General features: G+C 41.7%; 1 protein-coding gene across 1 annotated transcript; it reads left to right on the top strand.

Moving 5' to 3' along the window:
• Positions 1 to 967: 967 nt before the first annotated feature.
• Positions 968 to 22,916, top strand: LOC137361468 (dentin sialophosphoprotein-like; the record flags this gene model as incomplete). Its single annotated transcript, XM_068026335.1, has 12 exons — positions 968 to 1,046; positions 4,736 to 4,921; positions 9,356 to 9,541; positions 10,046 to 10,891; positions 11,306 to 11,911; positions 12,131 to 12,961; positions 14,066 to 14,431; positions 15,656 to 15,871; positions 15,956 to 16,261; positions 18,686 to 19,531; positions 19,706 to 20,506; positions 22,091 to 22,916. Coding segments are annotated over exons 1-12 (6,095 nt in total), but the record flags the coding sequence as incomplete, so codon positions are not given.
• Positions 22,917 to 25,954: the final 3,038 nt, after the last annotated feature.

Genomic DNA, 25,954 nt, shown 5'->3' with positions numbered 1-25,954 from the left:
AGGTAAAAAGTTTGACCTCCTGTTGCCGGTTTCACTTTTGAATTGTTTTGAGTTGGAGTTGAACTGTATAAAAAGGGGGAGAACCTCCAAAGAGAGAAGAGAACTTCCAAGGAGAGAAGAGAATTCCTAAAGAAGTAGAGAAGACCACTTCTCATATCATCTTTCCAGCATCTCTCTAAAAGGCCCTGAGAAGTCCACTGTGTCAACTCAACTCATCTTCTGTTTTGAAGAAAAGCTTGCTAAATTGTTTCTCAACACCGCCTGAAAAGAACTGTGCTAAAAGATCCCAGTGACCCGTCTACATGTACACGGAGGCCAGACTGTAGCCAGTTTCGGAACACAGCATATCTCATCTGCTGTTTCTTCAAGAATGAGCAAGTATTCAGCCCAAGTGTTGTTTTTTTTGTCTGTAATAAAGCTCTGAAAACAAAAATTCTTTTATTTTTCCGGTTAACTGGTGTATATGTGTGTGTGGGCATGAAGGGCTAAGATAAAAAGGGAACTTAAATATTTCAATCTGTGTGTTTCTGCTTTATTTCGTTACTGGTTAAGACTTGTTTTATAATCAACTGATAATGTTGTTGTTTATTAAAGAAACCTGATTTGTGTGATTTATTCTGGGATGAAAGTAGTCTATGATGTCTGTATGTGTAACTGGGAAAAATATTAAAAATATGTTGTGATCCGTGGAGAAGTGGAACTAGAATAAATAGTGCACTCCTCCCACCTCCCACAGATCCAGGCTCTGGAATCGCATCTTCAGAAACGCGATGGCGTACTCAATAGTTGTCCTGTTGAGTGGGTGGCATTGGTTGTTTCACCTCTACGCCTCTATCTGGGGCTGCGATAGAGGGGCCAGTGGGCATCTGTTCAAGGGATATCCCTTGTCCACTTGGATTCAGCTGTGCACTTTGGGGGATGGTGTGCAGTATCAAGGTAGCCTGGACTGGTGGAGGATGAAGGAGTCATGGCGGCTGCCAGGGAAATGAGTGTACATGTGGAGGAAGTTCTTGTTGTGGTCGCAGACCAGTTGGATATTGTGGGGGGCAAGTGGAAGCCCTTCCTGTTGATGAATCTCACTGGCCATTCGCTGAGTGCCTTGATGGTCACATAGGCACAATGATGATGATCTGCACCTGGGGAAATCCAGCGATGGAGGTTGAACCCAATACCCTATGTACCCAATACCCTCTGTGCCTGCGCAGGCCCATCTGTGTCAAAGTGGGTGTAATCAATCCTGAAAAGGGTATCCGTGACCTTTCTGATGGCGTAACGAGATGCCGACTGCGGGATGCCACCTAGGTCCACAGCTGATCCCTGGAATGACCTGGCTGCATAAATGTTTAGGGTGATGGGGACCTTGGCTGGAGGTAGGGGACTGCCAAGGGGGCTGTGAGGCATCAGGTCATTGTGGATCAAAGCACACAGGACTAAGACCATCTGCCTGGATAGGCACAGCCTCCTATAACACTGGTGCTCTGTTATTTACAGGTTGCTGATTCTTGGCAGTGCACCCGATATCTTGGGTAGTGCCTTCTTCCCCTTGCAGCCCCCCGCTGTGCTCCTCCAGCTTCCTGCTGCTATCCAGGAGGTTGCATCTGCTGTAGCTCATCCTGGCTGCTCTGTCCAATGTCAGAGTAGCCTGTTCCCATCTGAACTCCCTCAGCTGGGCTCTGTGTGTTCTCCAGGCCATCCTCTGCCAACCCAAGGTACTCCAGTGATGCCAGCAGCATCATGTCCCTCTCTGCTTTCCTGCTACTGGTCACTGAGAACAGCAAGTCTTACACTGCATCAATGGTCATGCTGTGGCGCTTTTGATAAAAGCTGAGAAAATTCTTTGTCCTCTGTAGTATTTTAATCAGACTGTCCCATAGCCCTCATGTCCCTGCACTGTGTTCATTACTTGAACACCCTGTTGTGTTCCCCACAAGGCCAGCCTTTGGAAAGTACAACCTACTGCTGACAAGCCTGTTAATGATCAAAAGGCAATTAATTGGAGGCATGCACCAGTCTCTCCCTCCCTCCCGACATCTGGTTAAAAATGGCATTACATTCCGTAGGGGGCGAGACCAAGTGCTAACCTCTGAGGACGCGGTCTTTAAATCATGCTCACTTCCGTATCTGTACTCAGCAAGCATTAAAAATCAAGACCAATAACTGCCGAGTTGAGTATTCCAGAGTTTCATAGTTCAGCGTCTATTAATCCAAAGACTAGTCTTCCAGAGTGTTTTTGTTTCCAGAGTCTAGCATTCCACTGCCTAGTAATTCTAGGTCTGCTACTCCAGAGTCTGCTATTCCAGAGGCTATTATTTTAGGGTCCATTAACCCAGAGTCTAGTATTCTGGAGATAATAATCCAGAGTTTAATCACCCAGTGATCAGTGATCCAGGTCTACGAATGGAGGGAATAGTAATAATCCAGTGGTTAATAATCTAGCAACGGGTAACCCAGAGACTAGAGCTCCACAGTATAGCATTCCAGAGTCTAGAGACTAGTTATGCAGAATTTAGTAATTCAGAGTCTTTATTCAAGAGTATCGTATTCCAGAGACTAAAAATCCAGTGCACGGGATTCTAGAAACTAGTGATCCAGAGTCTACTAATGCAATGACCAGCGACCAGGGTCGAACAATGCAGAGACGAGTGATCCAGAGTCTAATAATGCAGAGACTAGTGATCCAGAGTCTAATAATGCAGAGACTAGTGATCCAGAGTCTAATAATGCAGAGACTAGTGATCCAGAATCTAATAATGCAGAGACTAGTGATCCAGAGTCTAATAATGCAGAGACTAGTGATCCAGAGTCTAATAATGCAGAGACGAGTGATCCAGAGTGTAATAATGCAGAGACGAGTGATCCAGAGCGTAATAATGCAGAGACTAGTGATCCAGAGTCTAATAATGCAGAGACTAGTGATCCAGAGTCTAATAATGCAGAGACTAGTGATCCAGAGTATAATAATGCAGAGACTAGTGATCCAGAGTCTAATAATGCAGTGACTAGTGATCCAGAGTCTAATAATGCAGAGACTAGTGATCCAGAGTGTAATAATGCAGAGACTAGTGATCCAGAGACTAATAATGCAGAGACGAGTGATCCAGAGTCTAATAATGCAGAGACAAGTGATCCAGAGTGTAATAATGCAGAGACTAGTGATCCTGAGTCTAATAATAGAGGGACTAGTGATCCAGAGTCTAATAATGCAGAGACTAGTGATCCAGAGTGTAATAATGCAGAGACGATTGATCCAGAGTCGAATAATGCAGAGACTAGTGATCCAGAGTCTAATAATGCAGAGACTGGTGATCCAGAGTCTAATAATGCAGAGACTGGTGATCCAGAGTCTAATAATGCAGAGACGAGTGATCCAGAGTATAATAATGCAGAGACAAGTGATCCAGAGTGTAATAATGCAGAGACTAGTGATCCTGAGTCTAATAATAGAGGGACTAGTGATCCAGAGTCTAATAATGCAGAGACTAGTGATCCAGAGTGTAATAATGCAGAGACGATTGATCCAGAGTCGAATAATGCAGAGACTAGTGATCCAGAGTCTAATAATGCAGAGACTGGTGATCCAGAGTCTAATAATGCAGAGACTGGTGATCCAGAGTCTAATAATGCAGAGACGAGTGATCCAGAGCGTAATAATGCAGAGACTAGTGATCCAGAGTATAATAATGCACAGACTAGTGCTCCAGAGTGTAATAATGCAGAGACGAGTGATCCAGAGTGTAATAATGCAGAGACTAGTGATCCAGAGTATAATAATGCAGAGACTAGTGATCCAGAGTCTAATAATGCAGAGACTAGTGATCCAGAGTCTAATAATGCAGAGACTGGTGATCCAGAGTCTAATAATGCAGAGACTAGTGATCCAGAGTCTAATAATGCAGAGACTAGTGATCCAGAGTATAATAATGCAGAGACTAGTGATCCAGAGTCTAATAATGCAGTGCCTATTGATCCAGAGTCTAATAATGCAGAGACTAGTGATCCAGAGTGTAATAATGCAGAGACTAGTGATCCAGAGTATAATAATGCAGAGACTAGTGATCCAGAGTCTAATAATACAGAGACTAGTGATCCAGAGACTAATAATGCAGAGACGAGTGATCCAGAGTGTAATAATGCAGAGACTAGTGATCCAGAGTCTAATAATGCAGAGACAAGTGATCCAGAGTGTAATAATTCAGAGACTAGTGATCCAGAGTCTAATAATAGAGGGACTAGTGATCCAGAGTCTAATAATGCAGAGACGAGTGATCCAGAGACTAATAATGCAGAGACGAGTGATCCAGAGTGTAATAATGCAGAGACTAGTGATCCAGAGTCTAATAATGCAGAGACAAGTGATCCAGAGTGTAATAATTCAGAGACTAGTGATCCAGAGTCTAATAATAGAGGGACTAGTGATCCAGAGTCTAATAATGCAGAGACTAGTGATCCAGAGTGTAATAATGCAGAGACGAGTGATCCAGAGTCGAATAATGCAGAGACTAGTGATCCAGAGTCTAATAATGCAGAGACTAGTGATCCAGAATCTAATAATGCAGAGACTAGTGATCCAGAGTGTAATAATGCAGAGACGAGTGATCCAGAGCGTAATAATGCAGAGACTAGTGATCCAGAGTCTAATAATGCAGTGACTAGTGATCCAGAGTCTAATAATGCAGAGACTGGTGATCCAGAGTCTAATAATGCAGAGACTGGTGATCCAGATCTAACAATGCAGAGACTGGTGATCCAGAGTCTAATAATACAGAGGCGAGTGATCCAGAGTCTAATAATGCAGAGACTAGTGATCCAGAGTATAATAATGCAGTGACTAGTGATCCAGAGTCTAATAATACAGAGGCGAGTGATCCAGAGTCTAATAATGCAGAGACTAGTGATCCAGAGTCTAATAATGCAGAGACTGGTGATCCAGAGTTTAATAATGCAGAGACTAGTGCTCCAGAGTGTAATAATGCAGAGACGAGTGATCCAGAGTCTAATAATGCAGAGACTAGTGATCCAGAGTCTAATAATACAGAGGCGAGTGATCCAGAGTCTAATAATGCAGAGACTAGTGATCCAGAGTTTAATAATGCAGAGACTAGTGCTCCAGAGTGTAATAATGCAGAGACGAGTGATCCAGAGTGTAATAATGCAGAGACTAGTGATCCAGAGTCTAATAATGCAGAGACTAGTGATCCAGAGTCTAATAATGCAGAGACTAGTGATCCAGAGTCTAATAATAGAGGGACTAGTGATCCAGAGTTTAATAATGCAGAGACTAGTGCTCCAGAGTGTAATAATGCAGAGACGAGTGATCCAGAGTGTAATAATGCAGAGACTAGTGATCCAGAGTCTAATAATGCAGAGACTAGTGATCCAGAATCTAATAATGCAGAGACTAGTGATCCAGAGTCTAATAATGCAGAGACTAGTGATCCAGAGTCTAATAATGCAGAGACGAGTGATCCAGAGTGTAATAATGCAGAGACGAGTGATCCAGAGCGTAATAATGCAGAGACTAGTGATCCAGAGTCTAATAATGCAGAGACTAGTGATCCAGAGTCTAATAATGCAGAGACTAGTGATCCAGAGTATAATAATGCAGAGACTAGTGATCCAGAGTCTAATAATGCAGTGACTAGTGATCCAGAGTCTAATAATGCAGAGACTAGTGATCCAGAGTGTAATAATGCAGAGACTAGTGATCCAGAGACTAATAATGCAGAGACGAGTGATCCAGAGTCTAATAATGCAGAGACAAGTGATCCAGAGTGTAATAATGCAGAGACTAGTGATCCTGAGTCTAATAATAGAGGGACTAGTGATCCAGAGTCTAATAATGCAGAGACTAGTGATCCAGAGTGTAATAATGCAGAGACGATTGATCCAGAGTCGAATAATGCAGAGACTAGTGATCCAGAGTCTAATAATAGAGGGACTAGTGATCCAGAGTGTAATAATGCAGAGACTAGTGATCCTGAGTCTAATAATAGAGGGACTAGTGATCCAGAGTCTAATAATGCAGAGACTAGTGATCCAGAGTGTAATAATGCAGAGACGATTGATCCAGAGTCGAATAATGCAGAGACTAGTGATCCAGAGTCTAATAATGCAGAGACTGGTGATCCAGAGTCTAATAATGCAGAGACTGGTGATCCAGAGTCTAATAATGCAGAGACGAGTGATCCAGAGTATAATAATGCAGAGACAAGTGATCCAGAGTGTAATAATGCAGAGACTAGTGATCCTGAGTCTAATAATAGAGGGACTAGTGATCCAGAGTCTAATAATGCAGAGACTAGTGATCCAGAGTGTAATAATGCAGAGACGATTGATCCAGAGTCGAATAATGCAGAGACTAGTGATCCAGAGTCTAATAATGCAGAGACTGGTGATCCAGAGTCTAATAATGCAGAGACTGGTGATCCAGAGTCTAATAATGCAGAGACTGGTGATCCAGAGTCTAATAATGCAGAGACGAGTGATCCAGAGCGTAATAATGCAGAGACTAGTGATCCAGAGTATAATAATGCACAGACTAGTGCTCCAGAGTGTAATAATGCAGAGACGAGTGATCCAGAGTGTAATAATGCAGAGACTAGTGATCCAGAGTCTAATAATGCAGAGACTGGTGATCCAGAGTCTAATAATGCAGAGACTAGTGATCCAGAGTCTAATAATGCAGAGACTGGTGATCCAGAGTCTAATAATGCAGAGACTAGTGATCCAGAGTGTAATAATGCAGAGACTAGTGATCCTGAGTCTAATAATAGAGGGACTAGTGATCCAGAGTCTAATAATGCAGAGACTAGTGATCCAGAGTGTAATAATGCAGAGACGATTGATCCAGAGTCGAATAATGCAGAGACTAGTGATCCAGAGTCTAATAATGCAGAGACTGGTGATCCAGAGTCTAATAATGCAGAGACTGGTGATCCAGAGTCTAATAATGCAGAGACTGGTGATCCAGAGTCTAATAATGCAGAGACGAGTGATCCAGAGCGTAATAATGCAGAGACTAGTGATCCAGAGTATAATAATGCACAGACTAGTGCTCCAGAGTGTAATAATGCAGAGACGAGTGATCCAGAGTGTAATAATGCAGAGACTAGTGATCCAGAGTCTAATAATGCAGAGACTGGTGATCCAGAGTCTAATAATGCAGAGACTAGTGATCCAGAGACTAATAATGCAGAGACGAGTGATCCAGAGTCTAATAATGCAGAGACAAGTGATCCAGAGTGTAATAATGCAGAGACTAGTGATCCTGAGTCTAATAATAGAGGGACTAGTGATCCAGAGTCTAATAATGCAGAGACTAGTGATCCAGAGTGTAATAATGCAGAGACGATTGATCCAGAGTCGAATAATGCAGAGACTAGTGATCCAGAGTCTAATAATAGAGGGACTAGTGATCCAGAGTGTAATAATGCAGAGACTAGTGATCCTGAGTCTAATAATAGAGGGACTAGTGGATCCAGAGTCTAATAATGCAGAGACTAGTGATCCAGAGTGTAATAATGCAGAGACGATTGATCCAGAGTCGAATAATGCAGAGACTAGTGATCCAGAGTCTAATAATGCAGAGACTGGTGATCCAGAGTCTAATAATGCAGAGACTGGTGATCCAGAGTCTAATAATGCAGAGACGAGTGATCCAGAGTATAATAATGCAGAGACAAGTGATCCAGAGTGTAATAATGCAGAGACTAGTGATCCTGAGTCTAATAATAGAGGGACTAGTGATCCAGAGTCTAATAATGCAGAGACTAGTGATCCAGAGTGTAATAATGCAGAGACGATTGATCCAGAGTCGAATAATGCAGAGACTAGTGATCCAGAGTCTAATAATGCAGAGACTGGTGATCCAGAGTCTAATAATGCAGAGACTGGTGATCCAGAGTCTAATAATGCAGAGACTGGTGATCCAGAGTCTAATAATGCAGAGACGAGTGATCCAGAGCGTAATAATGCAGAGACTAGTGATCCAGAGTATAATAATGCACAGACTAGTGCTCCAGAGTGTAATAATGCAGAGACGAGTGATCCAGAGTGTAATAATGCAGAGACTAGTGATCCAGAGTCTAATAATGCAGAGACTGGTGATCCAGAGTCTAATAATGCAGAGACTAGTGATCCAGAGTCTAATAATGCAGAGACTGGTGATCCAGAGTCTAATAATGCAGAGACTAGTGATCCAGAGTCTAATAATGCAGAGACTAGTGATCCAGAGTATAATAATGCAGAGACTAGTGATCCAGAGTCTAATAATGCAGTGACTAGTGATCCAGAGTCTAATAATGCAGAGACTAGTGATCCAGAGTGTAATAATGCAGAGACTAGTGATCCAGAGTATAATAATGCAGAGACTAGTGATCCAGAGTCTAATAATACAGAGACTAGTGATCCAGAGACTAATAATGCAGAGACGAGTGATCCAGAGACTAATAATGCAGAGACGAGTGATCCAGAGTGTAATAATGCAGAGACTAGTGATCCAGAGTCTAATAATGCAGAGACTAGTGATCCAGAGTCTAATAATAGAGGGACTAGTGATCCAGAGTCTAATAATGCAGAGACTAGTGATCCAGAGTGTAATAATGCAGAGACGAGTGATCCAGAGTCGAATAATGCAGAGACTAGTGATCCAGAGTCTAATAATGCAGTGACTAGTGATCCAGAGTCTAATAATGCAGAGACTGGTGATCCAGAGTTTAATAATGCAGAGACTAGTGCTCCAGAGTGTAATAATGCAGAGACGAGTGATCCAGAGTCTAATAATGCAGAGACTAGTGATCCAGAGTCTAATAATACAGAGGCGAGTGATCCAGAGTCTAATAATGCAGAGACTAGTGATCCAGAGTTTAATAATGCAGAGACTAGTGCTCCAGAGTGTAATAATGCAGAGACGAGTGATCCAGAGTGTAATAATGCAGAGACTAGTGATCCAGAGTCTAATAATGCAGAGACTAGTGATCCAGAGTGTAATAATGCAGAGACTAGTGATCCAGAGTCTAATAATGCAGAGACTGGTGATCCAGAGTCTAATAATGCAGTGACTAGTGATCCAGAGTCTAATAATACAGAGGCGAGTGATCCAGAGTCTAATAATGCAGAGACTAGTGATCCAGAGTCTAATAATGCAGAGACTGGTGATCCAGAGTTTAATAATGCAGAGACTAGTGATCCAGAGTCTAATAATAGAGGGACTAGTGATCCAGAGTCTAATAATGCAGAGACTGGTGATCCAGAGTGTAATAATGCAGAGACGAGTGATCCAGAGTCGAATAATGCAGAGACTAGTGATCCAGAGTGTAATAATGCAGAGACTGGTGATCCAGATCTAACAATGCAGAGACTGGTGATCCAGAGTCTAATAATACAGAGGCGAGTGATCCAGAGTCTAATAATGCAGAGACTAGTGATCCAGAGTATAATAATGCAGTGACTAGTGATCCAGAGTCTAATAATACAGAGGCGAGTGATCCAGAGTCTAATAATGCAGAGACTAGTGATCCAGAGTCTAATAATGCAGAGACTGGTGATCCAGAGTTTAATAATGCAGAGACTAGTGCTCCAGAGTGTAATAATGCAGAGACGAGTGATCCAGAGTCTAATAATGCAGAGACTAGTGATCCAGAGTCTAATAATACAGAGGCGAGTGATCCAGAGTCTAATAATGCAGAGACTAGTGATCCAGAGTTTAATAATGCAGAGACTAGTGCTCCAGAGTGTAATAATGCAGAGACGAGTGATCCAGAGTGTAATAATGCAGAGACTAGTGATCCAGAGTCTAATAATGCAGAGACTAGTGATCCAGAGTCTAATAATGCAGAGACTAGTGATCCAGAGTCTAATAATAGAGGGACTAGTGATCCAGAGTTTAATAATGCAGAGACTAGTGCTCCAGAGTGTAATAATGCAGAGACGAGTGATCCAGAGTGTAATAATGCAGAGACTAGTGATCCAGAGTCTAATAATGCAGAGACTGGTGATCCAGAGTCTAATAATGCAGAGACTTGTGATCCAGAGTCTAATAATGCAGAGACTAGTGATCCAGAGTCTAATAATAGAGGGACTAGTGATCCAGAGTATAATAATGCAGGGACTAATGATCCAAAGTCTAATAATGCAGACACGAGTGATCCAGAGTCTAATAATGCAGAGACTAGTGATCCAGAGTCTAATAATGGAGGGACTAGTGATCCAGAGTCTAAGATTGCAGAGACTAGTGATCCAGAGTCGAATATTGCAGAGACTAGTGATCCAGAGTCTATGAATGCAGAGACGAGTGATCCACAGTCTAAAATTGCAGAGGCGAGTGATCCAGAGTCGAATAATGGAGGGACTAGTGATCCAGAGTCTAATAATGGAGGGTCTAGTGATCCAGAGCCTAATATTGCAGAGACTAGTGATCCAGAGTCGAATATTGCAGAGACTAGTGATCCAGAGTCTATGAATGCAGAGACGAGTGATCCACAGTCTAAAATTGCAGAGACGAGTGATCCAGAGTCCATGAATGCAGAGACGAGTGATCCAAAGTCTAAAATTGCAGAGACGAGTGATCCAGAGTCTAATAATGGAGCGACTAGTGATCCAGAGTCTAATAATGGAGGGTCTAGTGATCCAGAGTCCAATAATAGAGGGTTTAGTGATCCAGAGTCTAATAATGCAGAGACTAGTGATCCAGAGTCGAATAATGGAGGGGCTAGTGATCCAGAGCCTAATATTGCAGAGACTAGTGATCCAGAGTCGAATAATGGAGGGACTAGTGATCCAGAGTCTAATAATGGAGGGTCTAGTGATCCAGACTCTAATAATGGAGGGTCTAGTGATCCAGAGTCTAATAATGCAGGGACTAGTGATCCAGAGTCGAATAATGGAGGGACTAGTGATCCAGAGTCTAATAATGCAGAGACTAGTGATCCAGAGTCGAATAATGGAGGGACTAGTGATCCAGAGTCTAATAATGCAGAGACTAGTGATCCAGAGTATAATAATGCAGAGACTAGTGATCCAGAGTCGAATAATGGAGGGACTAGTGATCCAGAGTCTAATAATGCAGAGACTAGCGATCCAGAGTCGAATAATGGAGGGACTAGTGATCCAGAGTCTAATAATGCAGAGACTAGTGATCCAGAGTCGAATAATGGAGGGACTAGTGATCCAGAGTCTAATAATGCAGAGACTAGTGATCCAGAGTCGAATAATGGAGGGACTAGTGATCCAGAGTCTAATAATGCAGAGACTAGTGATCCAGAGTCGAATAATGGAGGGACTAGTGATCCAGAGTCTAATAATGCAGAGACTAGTGATCCAGACTCTAATAATGGAGGGTCTAGTGATCCAGAGCCTAATATTGCAGAGACTAGTGATCCAGACTCTAATAATGGAGGGTCTAGTGATCCAGCGTCTAATAATGGAGGGACTAGTGATCCAGAGCCTAATATTGCAGAGACTAGTGATCCAGACTCTAATAATGGAGGGTCTAGTGATCCAGCGTCTAATAATGGAGGGTCTAGTGATCCAGACTCTAATAATGGAGGGTCTAGTGATCCAGAGGCTAATAATGCAGGGACTAGCGATCCAGACTCTAATAATGGAGGGTCTAGTGATCCAGATGCTAATAATGCAGAGACTAGTGATCCAGAGTCTAATAATGGAGGGTCTAGTGATCCAGATGCTAATAATGCAGAGACTAGTGATCCAGAGTCTAATAATGGAGGGTCTAGTGATCCAGAGTCTAATAATGGAGGGTCTAGTGATCCAGAGTCTAATAATGGAGGGTCTAGTGATCCAGAGTCTAATAATGAGGAGACTAGTGATCCACAGTCTAAAATTGCAGAGACGAGTGATCCAGAGTCTAATAATGGAGGGACTAGTGATCCAGAGTCTAATAATGGAGGGTCCAGTGATCCAGAGTCTAATAATGGAGGGTCTAGTGATCCAGAGTCTAATAATGGAGGGACTAGTGATCCAGAGTCTAATATTGCAGAGACGAGTGATCCAGAGTATAATAATAGAGGGACTAGTGATCCAGAATCTAATAATGCGGATACTAGTGATCCAGAGTCTAATAATGCAGAGACTAGTGATCCAGAGTCTAATAATGCAGAGACTGGTGATCCAGAGTCTAATAATGCAGAGGCGAGTGATCCAGAGTCTAATAATGCAGAGACTAGTGATCCAGAGTCGAATAATGGAGGGGCTAGTGATCCAGAGCCTAATATTGCAGAGACTAGTGATCCAGAGTCGAATAATGGAGGGTCTAGTGATCCAGACTCTAATAATGGAGGGTCTAGTGATCCAGAGTCTAATAATGCAGGGACTAGCGATCCAGAGTCGAATAATGGAGGGACTAGTGATCCAGAGTCTAATAATGCAGAGACTAGTGATCCAGAGTCGAATAATGGAGGGGCTAGTGATCCAGAGCCTAATATTGCAGAGACTAGTGATCCAGAGTCGAATAATGGAGGGACTAGTGATCCAGAGTCTAATAATACAGAGACTAGTGATCCAGACTCTAATAATGGAGGGTCTAGTGATCCAGCGTCTAATAATGGAGGGTCTAGTGATCCAGACTCTAATAATGGAGGGTCTAGTGATCCAGCGTCTAATAATGCAGGGACTAGCGATCCAGACTCTAATAATGGAGGGTCTAGTGATCCAGATGCTAATAATGCAGAGACTAGTGATCCAGACTCTAATAATGGAGGGTCTAGTGATCCAGAGTCTAATAATGGAGGGTCTAGTGATCCAGATGCTAATAATGCAGAGACTAGTGATCCAGACTCTAATAATGGAGGATCTAGTGTTCCAGAGTCTAATAATGGAGGGTCTAGTGATCCAGAGTCTAATAATGAGGAGACTAGTGATCCACAGTCCAAAATTGCAGAGACGAGTGATCCAGAGTCTAATAATGGAGGGACTAGTGATCCAGAGTCTAATAATGGAGGGTCCAGTGATCCAGAGTCTAATAATGGAGGGTCTAGTGATCCAGAGTCTAATAATGGAGGGACTAGTGATCCAGAGTCTAATATTGCAGAGACGAGTGATCCAGAGTCGAATAATGGAGGGACTAGTGATCCAGAGTCTAATAATGCAGAGACTAGTGATCCAGAGTCTAATAATGGAGGGACTAGTGATCCAGAGTCTAATAATGGAGGGTCCAGTGATCCAGAGTCTAATAATGGAGGGTCTAGTGATCCAGAGTCTAATAATGGAGGGACTAGTGATCCAGAGTCTAATATTGCAGAGACGAGTGATCCAGAGTCGAATAATGGAGGGACTAGTGATCCAGAGTCTAATAATGCAGAGGCGAGTGATCCAGACTCTAATAATGCAGAGACTAGTGATCCAGAGGATAATAATGCAGAGACTAGTGCTCCAGAGTGTAATAATGCAGAGACTAGTGATCCAGAGTCTAATAATGCAGAGACTAGTGATCCAGAGGATAATAATGCAGAGACTAGTGATCCAGAGTCTAATAATGCAGAGACTGGTGATCCAGAGTCTAATAATGGAGGGACTAGTGATCCAAAGTGTAATAATGCAGAGACTGGTGATCCAGAGTCTAATAATGCAGAGACTAGTGATCCAGAGTCTAATAATGCAGAGACTGGTGATCCAGAGTGTAATAATGCAGAGACTGGTGATCCAGAGTCTAATAATGCAGAGACTGGTGATCCAGAGTCTAATAATGCAGAGACTAGTGATCCAGAGTCTAATAATGCAGAGACTGGTGATCCAGAGTGTAATAATGCAGAGACTGGTGATCCAGAGTCTAATAATGCAGAGACTAGTGATCCAGAGTCTAATAATGCAGAGACTGGTGATCCAGAGTGTAATAATGCAGAGACTGGTGATCCAGAGTCTAATAATGCAGAGACTAGTGATCCAGAGTCTAATAATGCAGAGACTGGTGATCCAGAGTGTAATAATGCAGAGACTGGTGATCCAGAGTCTAATAATGCAGAGACTGGTGATCCAGAGTCTAATAATGGAGGGACTAGTGATCCAGAGTCTAATAATGCAGAGACTAGTGATCCAGAGTCTAATAATGCAGAGGCGAGTGATCCAGAGTCTAATAATGCAGAGACTAGTGATCCAGAGTATAATAATGCAGAGACTAGTGCTCCAGAGTGTAATAATGCAGAGGCTAGTGCTCCAGAGTGTAATAATGCAGAGACTAGTGATCCAGAGTCTAATAATGCAGAGACTGGTGATCCAGAGTCTAATAATGGAGGGACTAGTGATCCAGAGTCTATTAATGGAGGGTCCAGTGATCCAGAGTCTAATAATGGAGGGTCTAGTGATCCAGAGTCTAATAATGGAGGGACTAGTGATCCAGAGTCTATTAATGGAGGGTCCAGTGATCCAGAGTCTAATAATGGAGGGTCTAGTGATCCAGAGTCTAATAATGGAGGGACTAGTGATCCAGAGTCTAATATTGCAGAGACGAGTGATCCAGAGTCGAATAATGGAGGGACTAGTGATCCAGAGTCTAATATTGCAGAGACGAGTGATCCAGAGTCGAATAATGGAGGGACTAGTGATCCAGAGTCTAATAATGCAGAGGCGAGTGATCCAGAGTCTAATAATGCAGAGACTAGTGATCCAGAGTATAATAATGCAGAGACTAGTGCTCCAGAGTCTAATAATGCAGAGACTAGTGATCCAGAGTATAATAATGCAGAGACTAGTGATCCAGAATCTAATAATGCAGAGACTAGTGATCCAGAGTATAATAATGCAGAGACTAGTGATCCAGAGTCTAATAATGCAGAGACTGGTGATCCAGAGTATAATAATGCAGAGACTAGTGCTCCAGAGTCTAATAATGCAGAGACTAGTGATCCAGAATCTAATAATGCAGAGACTAGTGATCCAGAGTCTAATAATGCAGAGACTGGTGATCCAGAGTCTAATAATGCAGAGACTAGTGCTCCAGAGTGTAATAATGCAGAGACTAGGGCTCCAGAGTGTAATAATGCAGAGACTAGTGATCCAGAGTCTAATAATGCAGAGACTAGTGATCCAGAGTCTAATAATGCAGAGACTAGTGATCCAGAGTCTAATAATGCAGAGACTAGTGATCCAGAGTCTAATAATGCAGAGGCGAGTGATCAAGAGTCTAATAATGCAGAGACTAGTGATCCAGAGTATAATAATGCAGAGACTAGTGCTCCAGAGTGTAATAATGCAGAGACTAGTGCTCCAGAGTGTAATAATGCAGAGACTAGTGATCCAGAGTATAATAATGCAGAGACTGGTGATCCAGAGTCTAATAATGGAGGGACTAGTGATCCAGAGTCTAATAATGCAGAGACTGGTGATCCAGAGTCTAATAATGCAGAGACTGGTGATCCAGAGTCTAATAATGGAAGGACTAGTGATCCAGAGTCTAATAATGCACAGACTAGTGATCCAGAGTCTAATAATGCAGAGGCGAGTGATCAAGAGTCTAATAATGCAGAGACTAGTGATCCAGAGTATAATAATGCAGAGACTAGTGCTCCAGAGTGTAATAATGCAGAGACTAGTGCTCCAGAGTGTAATAATGCAGAGACTAGTGATCCAGAGTCTAATAATGCAGAGACTGGTGATCCAGAGTCTAATAATGCAGAGACTAGTGATCCAGAGTCTAATAATGCAGAGACTGGTGATCCAGAGTCTAATAATGGAGGGACTAGTGATCCAGAGACTAATAATGGAGGGTCCAGTGATCCAGAGTCTAATAATGGAGGGTCTAGTGATCCAGAGTCTAATAATGGAGGGACTAGTGATCCAGAGTCTAATATTGCAGAGACGAGTGATCCAGAGTCGAATAATGGAGGGACTTGTCATCCAGAGTCTAATAATGCAGAGACTGGTGATCCAGAGTCTAATAATGCAGAGGCGAGTGATCCAGAGTCTAATAATGCAGAGACTAGTGATCCAGAGTCTAATAATGCAGAGACTGGTGATCCAGAGTCTAATAATGCAGAGACGAGTGATCCAGAGCGTAATAATGCAGGGACTAGCGATCCAGAGTGTAATAATGCAGGGGCTAACGATCCAGAGTCTAATAATGCAGAGACGAGTGATCCAGAGTCTAATAATGGAGGGACTAGTGATCCAGAGTCTAATAATGGAGGGTCCAGTGATCCAGAGTCAAATAATGGAGGGTCTAGTGATCCAGAATCTAATAATGCAGACACTAGTGATCCAAAGTCTAATAATGGAGGGACTAGTGATCCAGAGTCTAATAATGGAGGGTCCAGTGATCCAGAGTCTAATAATGGAGGGTCTAGTGATCCAGAGTCTAATAATGCAGTGACTAGTGATCCAGAATCTAATAATGCAGAGACGAGTGATCCAGAGTCTAATAATGCAGAGACTAGTGATCCAGAGTCTAATAATGCAGAGACGAGTGATCCAGAGTGTAATAATGCAGAGACGAGTGATCCAGAGCGTAATAATGCAGAGACTAGTGATCCAGAGTCTAATAATGCAGAGACTAGTGATCCAGAGTCTAATAATGCAGAGACTAGTGATCCAGAGTATAATAATGCAGAGACTAGTGATCCAGAGTCTAATAATGCAGTGACTAGTGATCCAGAGTCTAATAATGCAGAGGCTAGTGATCCAGAGTGTAATAATGCAGAGACTAGTGATCCAGAGTATAATAATGCAGTGACTAGTGATCCAGAGTCTAATAATGCAGAGACTAGTGATCCAGAGACTAATAATGCAGAGACGAGTGATCCAGAGTCTAATAATGCAGAGACGAGTGATCCAGAGTCTAATAATGCAGAGACGAGTGATCCAGAGTGTAATAATGCAGAGACTAGTGATCCAGAGTCTAATAATAGAGGGACTAGTGATCCAGAGTCTAATAATGCAGAGACTAGTGATCCAGAGTGTAATAATGCAGATACGAGTGATCCAGAGTCGAATAATGCAGAGACTAGTGATCCAGAGTCTAATAATGCAGAGACTGGTGATCCAGAGTCTAATAATGCAGAGGCGAGTGATCCAGAGTCTAATAATGCAGAGACTAGTGATCCAGAGTATAATAATGCAGAGACTAGTGCTCCAGAGTGTAATAATGCAGAGACGAGTGATCCAGAGTGTAATAATGCAGAGACTAGTGATCCAGAGTCTAATAATGCAGAGACTGGTGATCCAGAGTCTAATAATGCAGAGACTAGTGATCCAGAGTCTAATAATGCAGAGACTGGTGATCCACAGTCTAATAATGCAGAGACTAGTGATCCAGAGTCTAATAATGCAGAGACGAGTGATCCAGAGTCTAATAATGCAGAGACTAGTGATCCAGAGTCTAATAATGCAGAGACTAGTGATCCAGAGTATAATAATGCAGAGACTAGTAATCCAGAGTCTAATAATGCAGTGACTAGTGATCCAGAGTCTAATAATGCAGAGACTAGTGATCCAGAGTGTAATAATGCAGAGACTAGTGATCCAGAGTCTAATAATGCAGAGACTAGTGATCCAGAGACTAATAATGCAGAGACGAGTGATCCAGAGTCTAATAATGCAGAGACTAGTGATCCAGAGTCTAATAATGCAGAGACTAGTGATCCAGAGTGTAATAATGCAGATACGAGTGATCCAGAGTCGAATAATGCAGAGACTAGTGATGCAGAGTCTAATAATGCAGAGACGAGTGATCCAGAGTCTAATAATGCAGAGACTAGTGATCCAGAGTATAATAATGCAGAGACGAGTGATCCAGAGTGTAATAATGCAGAGACTAGTGATGCAGAGTCTAATAATGCAGAGACTGGTGATCCAGAGTCTAATAATGCAGAGGCGAGTGATCCAGAGTCTAATAATGCAGAGACTAGTGATCCAGAGTATAATAATGCAGAGACTAGTGCTCCAGAGTGTAATAATGCAGAGACGAGTGATCCAGAGTCTAATAATGCAGAGACTGGTGATCCAGAGTCTAATAATGCAGAGACTGGTGATCCAGAGTCTAATAATGCAGAGACTAGTGATCCAGAGTCTAATAATGCAGAGACTGGTGATCCAGAGTCTAATAATGCAGAGACTAGTGATCCAGAGTCTAATAATGCAGAGACGAGTGATCCAGAGTCTAATAATGCAGAGACTAGTGATCCAGAGTCTAATAATGCAGAGACTAGTGATCCAGAGTATAATAATGCAGAGACTAGTGATCCAGAGTCTAATAATGCAGAGACTAGTGATCCAGAGCGTAATAATGCAGAGACTAGTGATCCAGAGTCTAATAATGCAGAGACTAGTGATCCAGAGACTAATAATGCAGAGACGAGTGATCCAGAGTCTAATAATGCAGAGACGAGTGATCCAGAGTGTAATAATGCAGAGACTAGTGATCCAGAGTCTAATAATAGAGGGACTAGTGATCCAGAGTCTAATAATGCAGAGACTAGTGCTCCAGAGTGTAATAATGCAGAGACGAGTGATCCAGAGTCGAATAATGCAGAGACTGGTGATCCAGAGTCTAATAATGCAGAGACTAGTGATCCAGAGTCTAATAATGCAGAGACTAGTGATCCAGAGTATAATAATGCAGAGACTAGTGCTCCAGAGTGTAATAATGCAGAGACGAGTGATCCAGAGTGTAATAATGCAGAGACTAGTGATCCAGAGTCTAATAATGCAGAGACTGGTGATCCAGAGTCTAATAATGCAGAGACTAGTGATCCAGAGTCTAATAATGCAGAGACTGGTGATCCAGAGTCTAATAATGCAGAGACGAGTGATCCAGAGCGTAATAATGCAGGGACTAGCGATCCAGAGTGTAATAATGCAGGGACTAATGATCCAGAGTCTAATAATGCAGACACGAGTGATCCAGAGTCTAATAATGCAGAGACGAGTGATCCAGAGTCTAATAATGCAGAGACTAGTGATCCAGAGTCTAATAATGGAGGGACTAGTGATCCAGAGTCTAAGATTGCAGAGACCAGTGATCCAGAGTCGAATAATGGAGGGACTAGTGATCCAGAGCCTAATATTGCAGAGACTAGTGATCCTGAGTCAAAAACTGCAGAGACTAGTGATCCAGAGTCTATGAATGCAGAGACGAGTCATCCACAGTCTAAAATTGCAGAGACGAGTGATCCAGAGTCCATGAATGCAGAGACGAGTGATCCACAGTCTAAAATTGCAGAGACGAGTGATCCAGAGTCTAATAATGGAGGGACTAGTGATCCAGAGTCTAATAATGGAGGGTCTAGTGATCCAGAGTCCAATAATAGAGGGTCTAGTGATCCAGAGTCTAATAATGCAGAGACTAGTGATCCAGAGTCGAATAATGGAGGGGCTAGTGATCCAGAGTCTAATAATGCAGAGACTAGTGATCCAGAGTATAATAATGCAGAGACTAGTGCTCCAGAGTGTAATAATGCAGAGACGAGTGATCCAGAGTCTAATAATGGAGGGTCTAGTGATCCAGAGTCCAATAATAGAGGGTCTAGTGATCCAGAGTCTAATAATGCAGAGACTAGTGATCCAGAGTCGAATAATGGAGGGACTAGTGATCCAGAGCCTAATAATGCAGAGACTAGTGATCCAGAGTCTAATAATGCAGAGGCGAGTGATCCAGAGTCTAATAATGCAGAGACTAGTGATCCAGAGTATAATAATGCAGAGACTAGTGCTCCAGAGTGTAATAATGCAGAGACGAGTGATCCAGAGTGTAATAATGCAGAGACTAGTGATCCAGAGTCTAATAATGCAGAGACTAGTGATCCAGAGTCTAATAATGCAGAGACGAGTGATCCAGAGCGTAATAATGCAGGGACTAGCGGTCCAGAGTGTAATAATGCAGGGACTAATGATCCAAAGTCTAATAATGCAGACACGAGTGATCCAGAGTCTAATAATGCAGACACGAGTGATCCAGAGTCTAATAATGCAGAGACTAGTGATCCAGAGTCTAATAATGGACGGACTAGAGATCCAGAGTCTAAGATTGCAGAGACCAGTGATCCAGAGTCGAATAATGGAGGGACTAGTGATCCAGAGTCTATGAATGCAGAGACGAGTGATCCACAGTCTAAAATTGCAGAGACGAGTGATCCAGAGTCTAAAATTGCAGAGACGAGTGATCAAGAGTCGAATAATGGAGGGTCTAGTGATCCAGAGTGTAATATTGCAGAGACTAGTGATCCAGAGTCGATAAATGGAGGGACTAATAATGCAAAGACTAGTGAGCCAGAGTCTAATAATAGAGGGACTAGTGATCCAGACTCTAATAATGCAGGGACTAGTGATCCAGACTCTAATAATGGAGGGTCTAGTGATCCAGAGGCTAATAATGCAGAGACTAGTGATCCAGACTCTAATAATGGAGGGTCTAGTGATCCAGAGTCTAATAATGCAGAGACTAGTGATCCAGACTCTAATAATGGAGGGTCTAGTGATCCAGAGTCTCATATTGCTAGGACTAGTGATCCAGAGTCTAATAATGGAGGGACTAGTGATCCAGAGTCTAATAATGGAGGGTCTAGTGATCCAGAATCTAATAATGCAGAGACTAGTGATCCAGAGTATAATAATGGAGGGACTAGTGATCCAGAATCTAATAATGCAGAGACTAGTGATCCAGAGTATAATAATGCAGAGACTAGTGATCCAGAGTATAATAATGCAGAGACCGGTGATCCAGAGTATAATAATAGAGGGACTAGTGATCCAGAATCTAATAATGCGGATACTAGTGATCCAGAGTCTAATAATGCAGAGACTAGTGATCCAGAGTCTAATAATGCAGAGACTAGTGATCCATAGTATAATAATGCAGAGACTAGTGATCCAGGGTATAATAATGCAGAGACTAGTGATCCAGAATTTAATAATGCAGAGACTAGTGATCCAGAATCTAATAATGCAGAGACGAGTGATCCAGAGTATAATAATGCAGAGACTAGTGATCCAGAGTATAATAATGCAGAGACTAGTGATCCAGAATCTAATAATGCAGAGACTAGTGATCCAGAATCTAATAATGCAGTGACTAGTGATCCAGAGTATAATAATGCAGAGACTAGTGATCCAGAGTCTAATAATAGAGGAACTAGTGATCCAGAATCTAATAATGCAGAGACTAGTGATCCAGAGTCTAATAATGCAGGGACTAGTGATCCAGAGTCTAATAATGCAGTGACTAGTGATCCAGAATCTAATAATGCAGAGACTAGTGATCCAGAGTCTAATAATGCAGAGAATAGTCATCCAGAATCTAATAATGCAGAGACTAGTGATGCAGAGTCTAATAATGCAGTGACTAGTGATCAATAGTATAATAATGCAGAGACTAGTGATCCAGAGTCTAATAATGCAGAGACTAGTGATCCAGAGTCTAATAATGCAGAGACTAGTGATCCAGAATCTAATAATGCAGAGACTAGTGATCCAGAGTATAATAATGCAGAGACTAGTGATCCAGAGTATAATAATGGAGGGACTAGTGATCCAGAATCTAATAATGCAGAGACTAGTGATCCAGAGTATAATAATGGAGGGACTAGTGATCCAGAATCTAATAATGCAGAGACTAGTGATCCAGAGTATAATAATGCAGCGACTAGTGATCTAGAGTATAATAATGCAGAGAGCGGTGATCCAGAGTCTAATAATGCAGAGACTAGTGATCCAGAGTCTAATAATGCAGAGACTAGTGATCCAGAATCTAATAATGCAGAGACTAGTGATCCAGAGTCTAATAATAGAGGGACTAGTGATCCAGAATCTAATAATGCAGAGACTAATGATCCAGAGTCTAATAATGCAGAGACTAGTGATCCAGAGTCTAATAATGCAGTGACTAGTGATCCAGAATCTAATAATGCAGAGACTAGTGATCCAGAGTCTAATAATGCAGAGAATAGTGATCCAGAGTATAATAATGGAGGGACTATTGATCCAGAATCTAATAATGCAGAGACTAGTGATCCAGAGTATAATAATGGAGGGACTAGTGATCCAGAATCTAATAATGCAGAGACTAGTGATCCAGAGTCTAATAATGCAGAGACTAGTGATCCAGAGTCTAATAATGCAGAGACTAGTGATCCAGAGTATAATAATGCAGACACGAGTGATCCAGAGTCTAATAATGCAGAGACTAGTGATCCAGAGTCTAATAATGGAGGGACTAGAGATCCAGAGTCTAAGATTGCAGAGACCAGTGATCCAGAGTCGAATAATGGAGGGACTAGTGATCCAGAGCCTAATATTGCAGAGACTAGTGATCCAGAGTCGAATATTGCAGAGACTAGTGATCCAGAGTCTATGAATGCAGAGACGAGTGATCCAGAGTCTAAAATTGCAGAGACGAGTGATCCAGAGTCCATGAATGCAGAGACGAGTGATCCACAGTCTAAAATTGCAGAGACGAGTGATCCAGAGTCTAATAATGGAGGGACTAGTGATCCAGAGTCTAATAATGGAGGGTCTAGTGACCCAGAGTCCAATAATAGAGGGTCTAGTGATCCAGAGTCTAATAATGCAGAGACTAGTGATCCAGAGTCGAATAATGGAGGGTCTAGTGATCCAGAGTGTAAAATTGCAGAGACTAGTGATCCAGAGTCGAAAAATGGAGGGACTAATAATGCAAAGACTAGTGAGCCAGAGTCTAATAATAGAGGGACTAGTGATCCAGACTCTAATAATGCAGGGACTAGTGATCCAGACTCTAATAATGGAGGGTCTAGTGATCCAGAGGCTAATAATGCAGAGACTAGTGATCCAGACTCTAATAATGGAGGGTCTAGTGATCCAGAGTCTAATAATGCAGAGACTAGTGATCCAGACTCTAATAATGGAGGGTCTAGTGATCCAGAGTCTCATATTGCTAGGACTAGTGATCCAGAGTCTAATAATGGAGGGACTAGTGATCCAGAGTCTAATAATGGAGGGTCTAGTGATCCAGAATCTAATAATGCAGAGACTAGTGATCCAGAGTATAATAATGGAGGGACTAGTGATCCAGAATCTAATAATGCAGAGACTAGTGATCCAGAGTATAATAATGCAGAGACTAGTGATCCAGAGTATAATAATGCAGAGACCGGTGATCCAGAGTATAATAATAGAGGGACTAGTGATCCAGAATCTAATAATGCGGAGACTAGTGATCCAGAGTCTAATAATGCAGAGACTAGTGATCCAGAGTCTAATAATGCAGAGACTAGTGATCCATAGTATAATAATGCAGAGACTAGTGATCCAGGGTATAATAATGCAGAGACTAGTGATCCAGAATCTAATAATGCAGAGACTAGTGATCCAGAATCTAATAATGCAGAGACTAGTGATCCAGAGTCTAATAATGCAGTGACTAGTGATCCAGAGTATAATAATGCAAAGACTAGTGATCCATAGTATAATAATGCAGAGACTAGTGATCCAGAGTATAATAATGCAGAGACTAGTGATCCAGAGTATAATAATGCAGAGACTAGTGATCCAGAGTATAATAATGCAGAGACTAGTGATCCAGAATCTAATAATGCAGAGACTAGTGATCCAGAGTCTAATAATGCAGAGACTAGTGATCCAGAGTCTAATAATGCAGAGACTAGTGATCCATAGTATAATAATGCAGAGACTAGTGATCCAGAGTATAATAATGCAGAGACTAGTGATCCAGAGTATAATAATGCAGAGACTAGTGATCCAGAGTATAATAATGCAGAGACTAGTGATCCAGAATCTAATAATGCAGAGACTAGTGATCCAGAGTCTAATAATGCAGTGACTAGTGATCCAGAGTATAATAATGCAGAGACTAGTGATCCAGAGTCTAATAATAGAGGGACTAGTGATCCAGAATCTAATAATGCAGAGACTAGTGATCCAGAGTCTAATAATGCAGGGCCTAGTGATCCAGAGTCTAATAATGCAGTGACTAGTGATCCAGAATCTAATAATGCAGAGACTAGTCATCCAGAGTCTAATAATGCAGAGAATAGTCATCCAGAATCTAATAATGCAGAGACTAGTGATCAATAGTATAATAATGCAGAGACTAGTGATCCAGAGTCTAATAATGCAGAGACTAGTGATCCAGAGTCTAATAATGCAGAGACTAGTGATCCAGAGTCTAATAATGCAGAGACTAGTGATCCAGAATCTAATAATGCAGAGACTAGTGATCCAGAGTATAATAATGCAGAGACTTGTGATCCAGAGTATAATAATGGAGGGACTAGTGATCCAGAATCTAATAATGCAGAGACTAGTGATCCAGAGTATAATAATGGAGGGACTAGTGATCCAGAATCTAATAATGCAGAGACTAGTGATCCAGAGTATAATAATGCAGAGACTAGTTATCTAGAGTATAATAATGCAGAGACCGGTGATCCAGAGTCTAATAATGCAGAGACTAGTGATCCAGAGTCTAATAATGCAGAGACTAGTGATCCAGAATCTAATAATGCAGAGACTAGTGATCCAGAGTCTAATAATAGAGGGACTAGTGATCCAGAATCTAATAATGCAGAGACTAATGATCCAGAGTCTAATAATGCAGAGACTAGTGATCCAGAGTCTAATAATGCAGTGACTAGTGATCCAGAATCTAATAATGCAGAGACTAGTGATCCAGAGTCTAATAATGCAGAGAATAGTCATCCAGAATTTAATAATGCAGAGACTAGTGATGCAGAGTCTAATAATGCAGTGACTAGTGATCCAGAGTATAATAATGCAGAGACGAGTGATCCAGAGTCTAATAATGCAGAGACTAGTGATTAAGAGTCTAATAATGCAGAGACTAGTGATCCAGAATCTAATAATGCAGAGACTCGTGATCCAGAGTATAATAATGCATAGAATAGTCATCCAGAGTATAATAATGGAGGGACTAGTGATCCAGAATCTAATAATGCAGAGACTAGTGATCCAGAGTATAATAATGGAGGGACTAGTGATCCAGAATCTAATAATGCAGAGACTAGTGATCCAGAGTCTAATAATGCAGAGACTAGTGATCCAGAGTCTAATAATGCAGAGACTAGTGATCCAGAGTATAATAATGCAGAGACTAGTGATCCAGAGTATAATAATGCAGAGACTAGTGATCCAGAATCTAATAATGCAGAGACTAGTGATCCAGAATCTAATAATGCAGAGACTAGTGATCCAGAGTCTAATAATGCAGAGACTAGTGATCCAGAGTATAATAATGCAGAGACTAGTGATCCAGAGTATAATAATGGAGGGACTAGTGATCCAGAATCTAATAATGCAGAAACTAGTGATCCAGAGTCTAATAATGCAGAGACTAGTGATCCAGAGTATAATAATGCAGAGACCGGTGATCCAGAGTATAATAATGCAGAGAGTAGTGATCCAGAGTCTAATAATAGAGGGACTAGTGATCCAGAATCTAATAATGCAGAGACTAGTGATCCAGAGTCTAATAATGCAGAGACTAGTGATCCAGAGTCTAATAATGCAGAGACCGGTGATCCAGAGTATAATAATAGAGGGACTAGTGATCCAGAATCTAATAATGCAGAGACTAGTGATCCAGAGTCTAATAATGCAGAGACTAGTGATCCAGAGTCTAATAATGCAGAGACTAGTGATCCAGAGTCTAATAATGCAGAGACTAGTGATCCAGAATCTAATAATGCAGAGACTAGTGATCCAGAGTATAATAATGCAGAGACTAGTGATCCAGAGTATAATAATGGAGGGACTAGTGATCCAGAATCTAATAATGCAGAGACTAGTGATCCAGAGTATAATAATGGAGGGACTAGTGATCCAGAATCTAATAATGCAGAGACTAGTGATCCAGAGTATAATAATGCAGAGACTAGTTATCTAGAGTATAATAATGCAGAGACCGGTGATCCAGAGTCTAATAATGCAGAGACTAGTGATCCAGAGTCTAATAATGCAGAGACTAGTGATCCAGAATCTAATAATGCAGAGACTAGTG

The sequence above is a fragment of the Heterodontus francisci genome, unplaced genomic scaffold, assembly GCF_036365525.1.
Source record: "Heterodontus francisci isolate sHetFra1 unplaced genomic scaffold, sHetFra1.hap1 HAP1_SCAFFOLD_971, whole genome shotgun sequence".
NCBI lineage: Eukaryota > Metazoa > Chordata > Chondrichthyes > Heterodontiformes > Heterodontidae > Heterodontus > Heterodontus francisci.
Note: the sequence above shows the minus strand (reverse complement) of the source record. Positions and strands in the feature narration are given on the sequence as shown.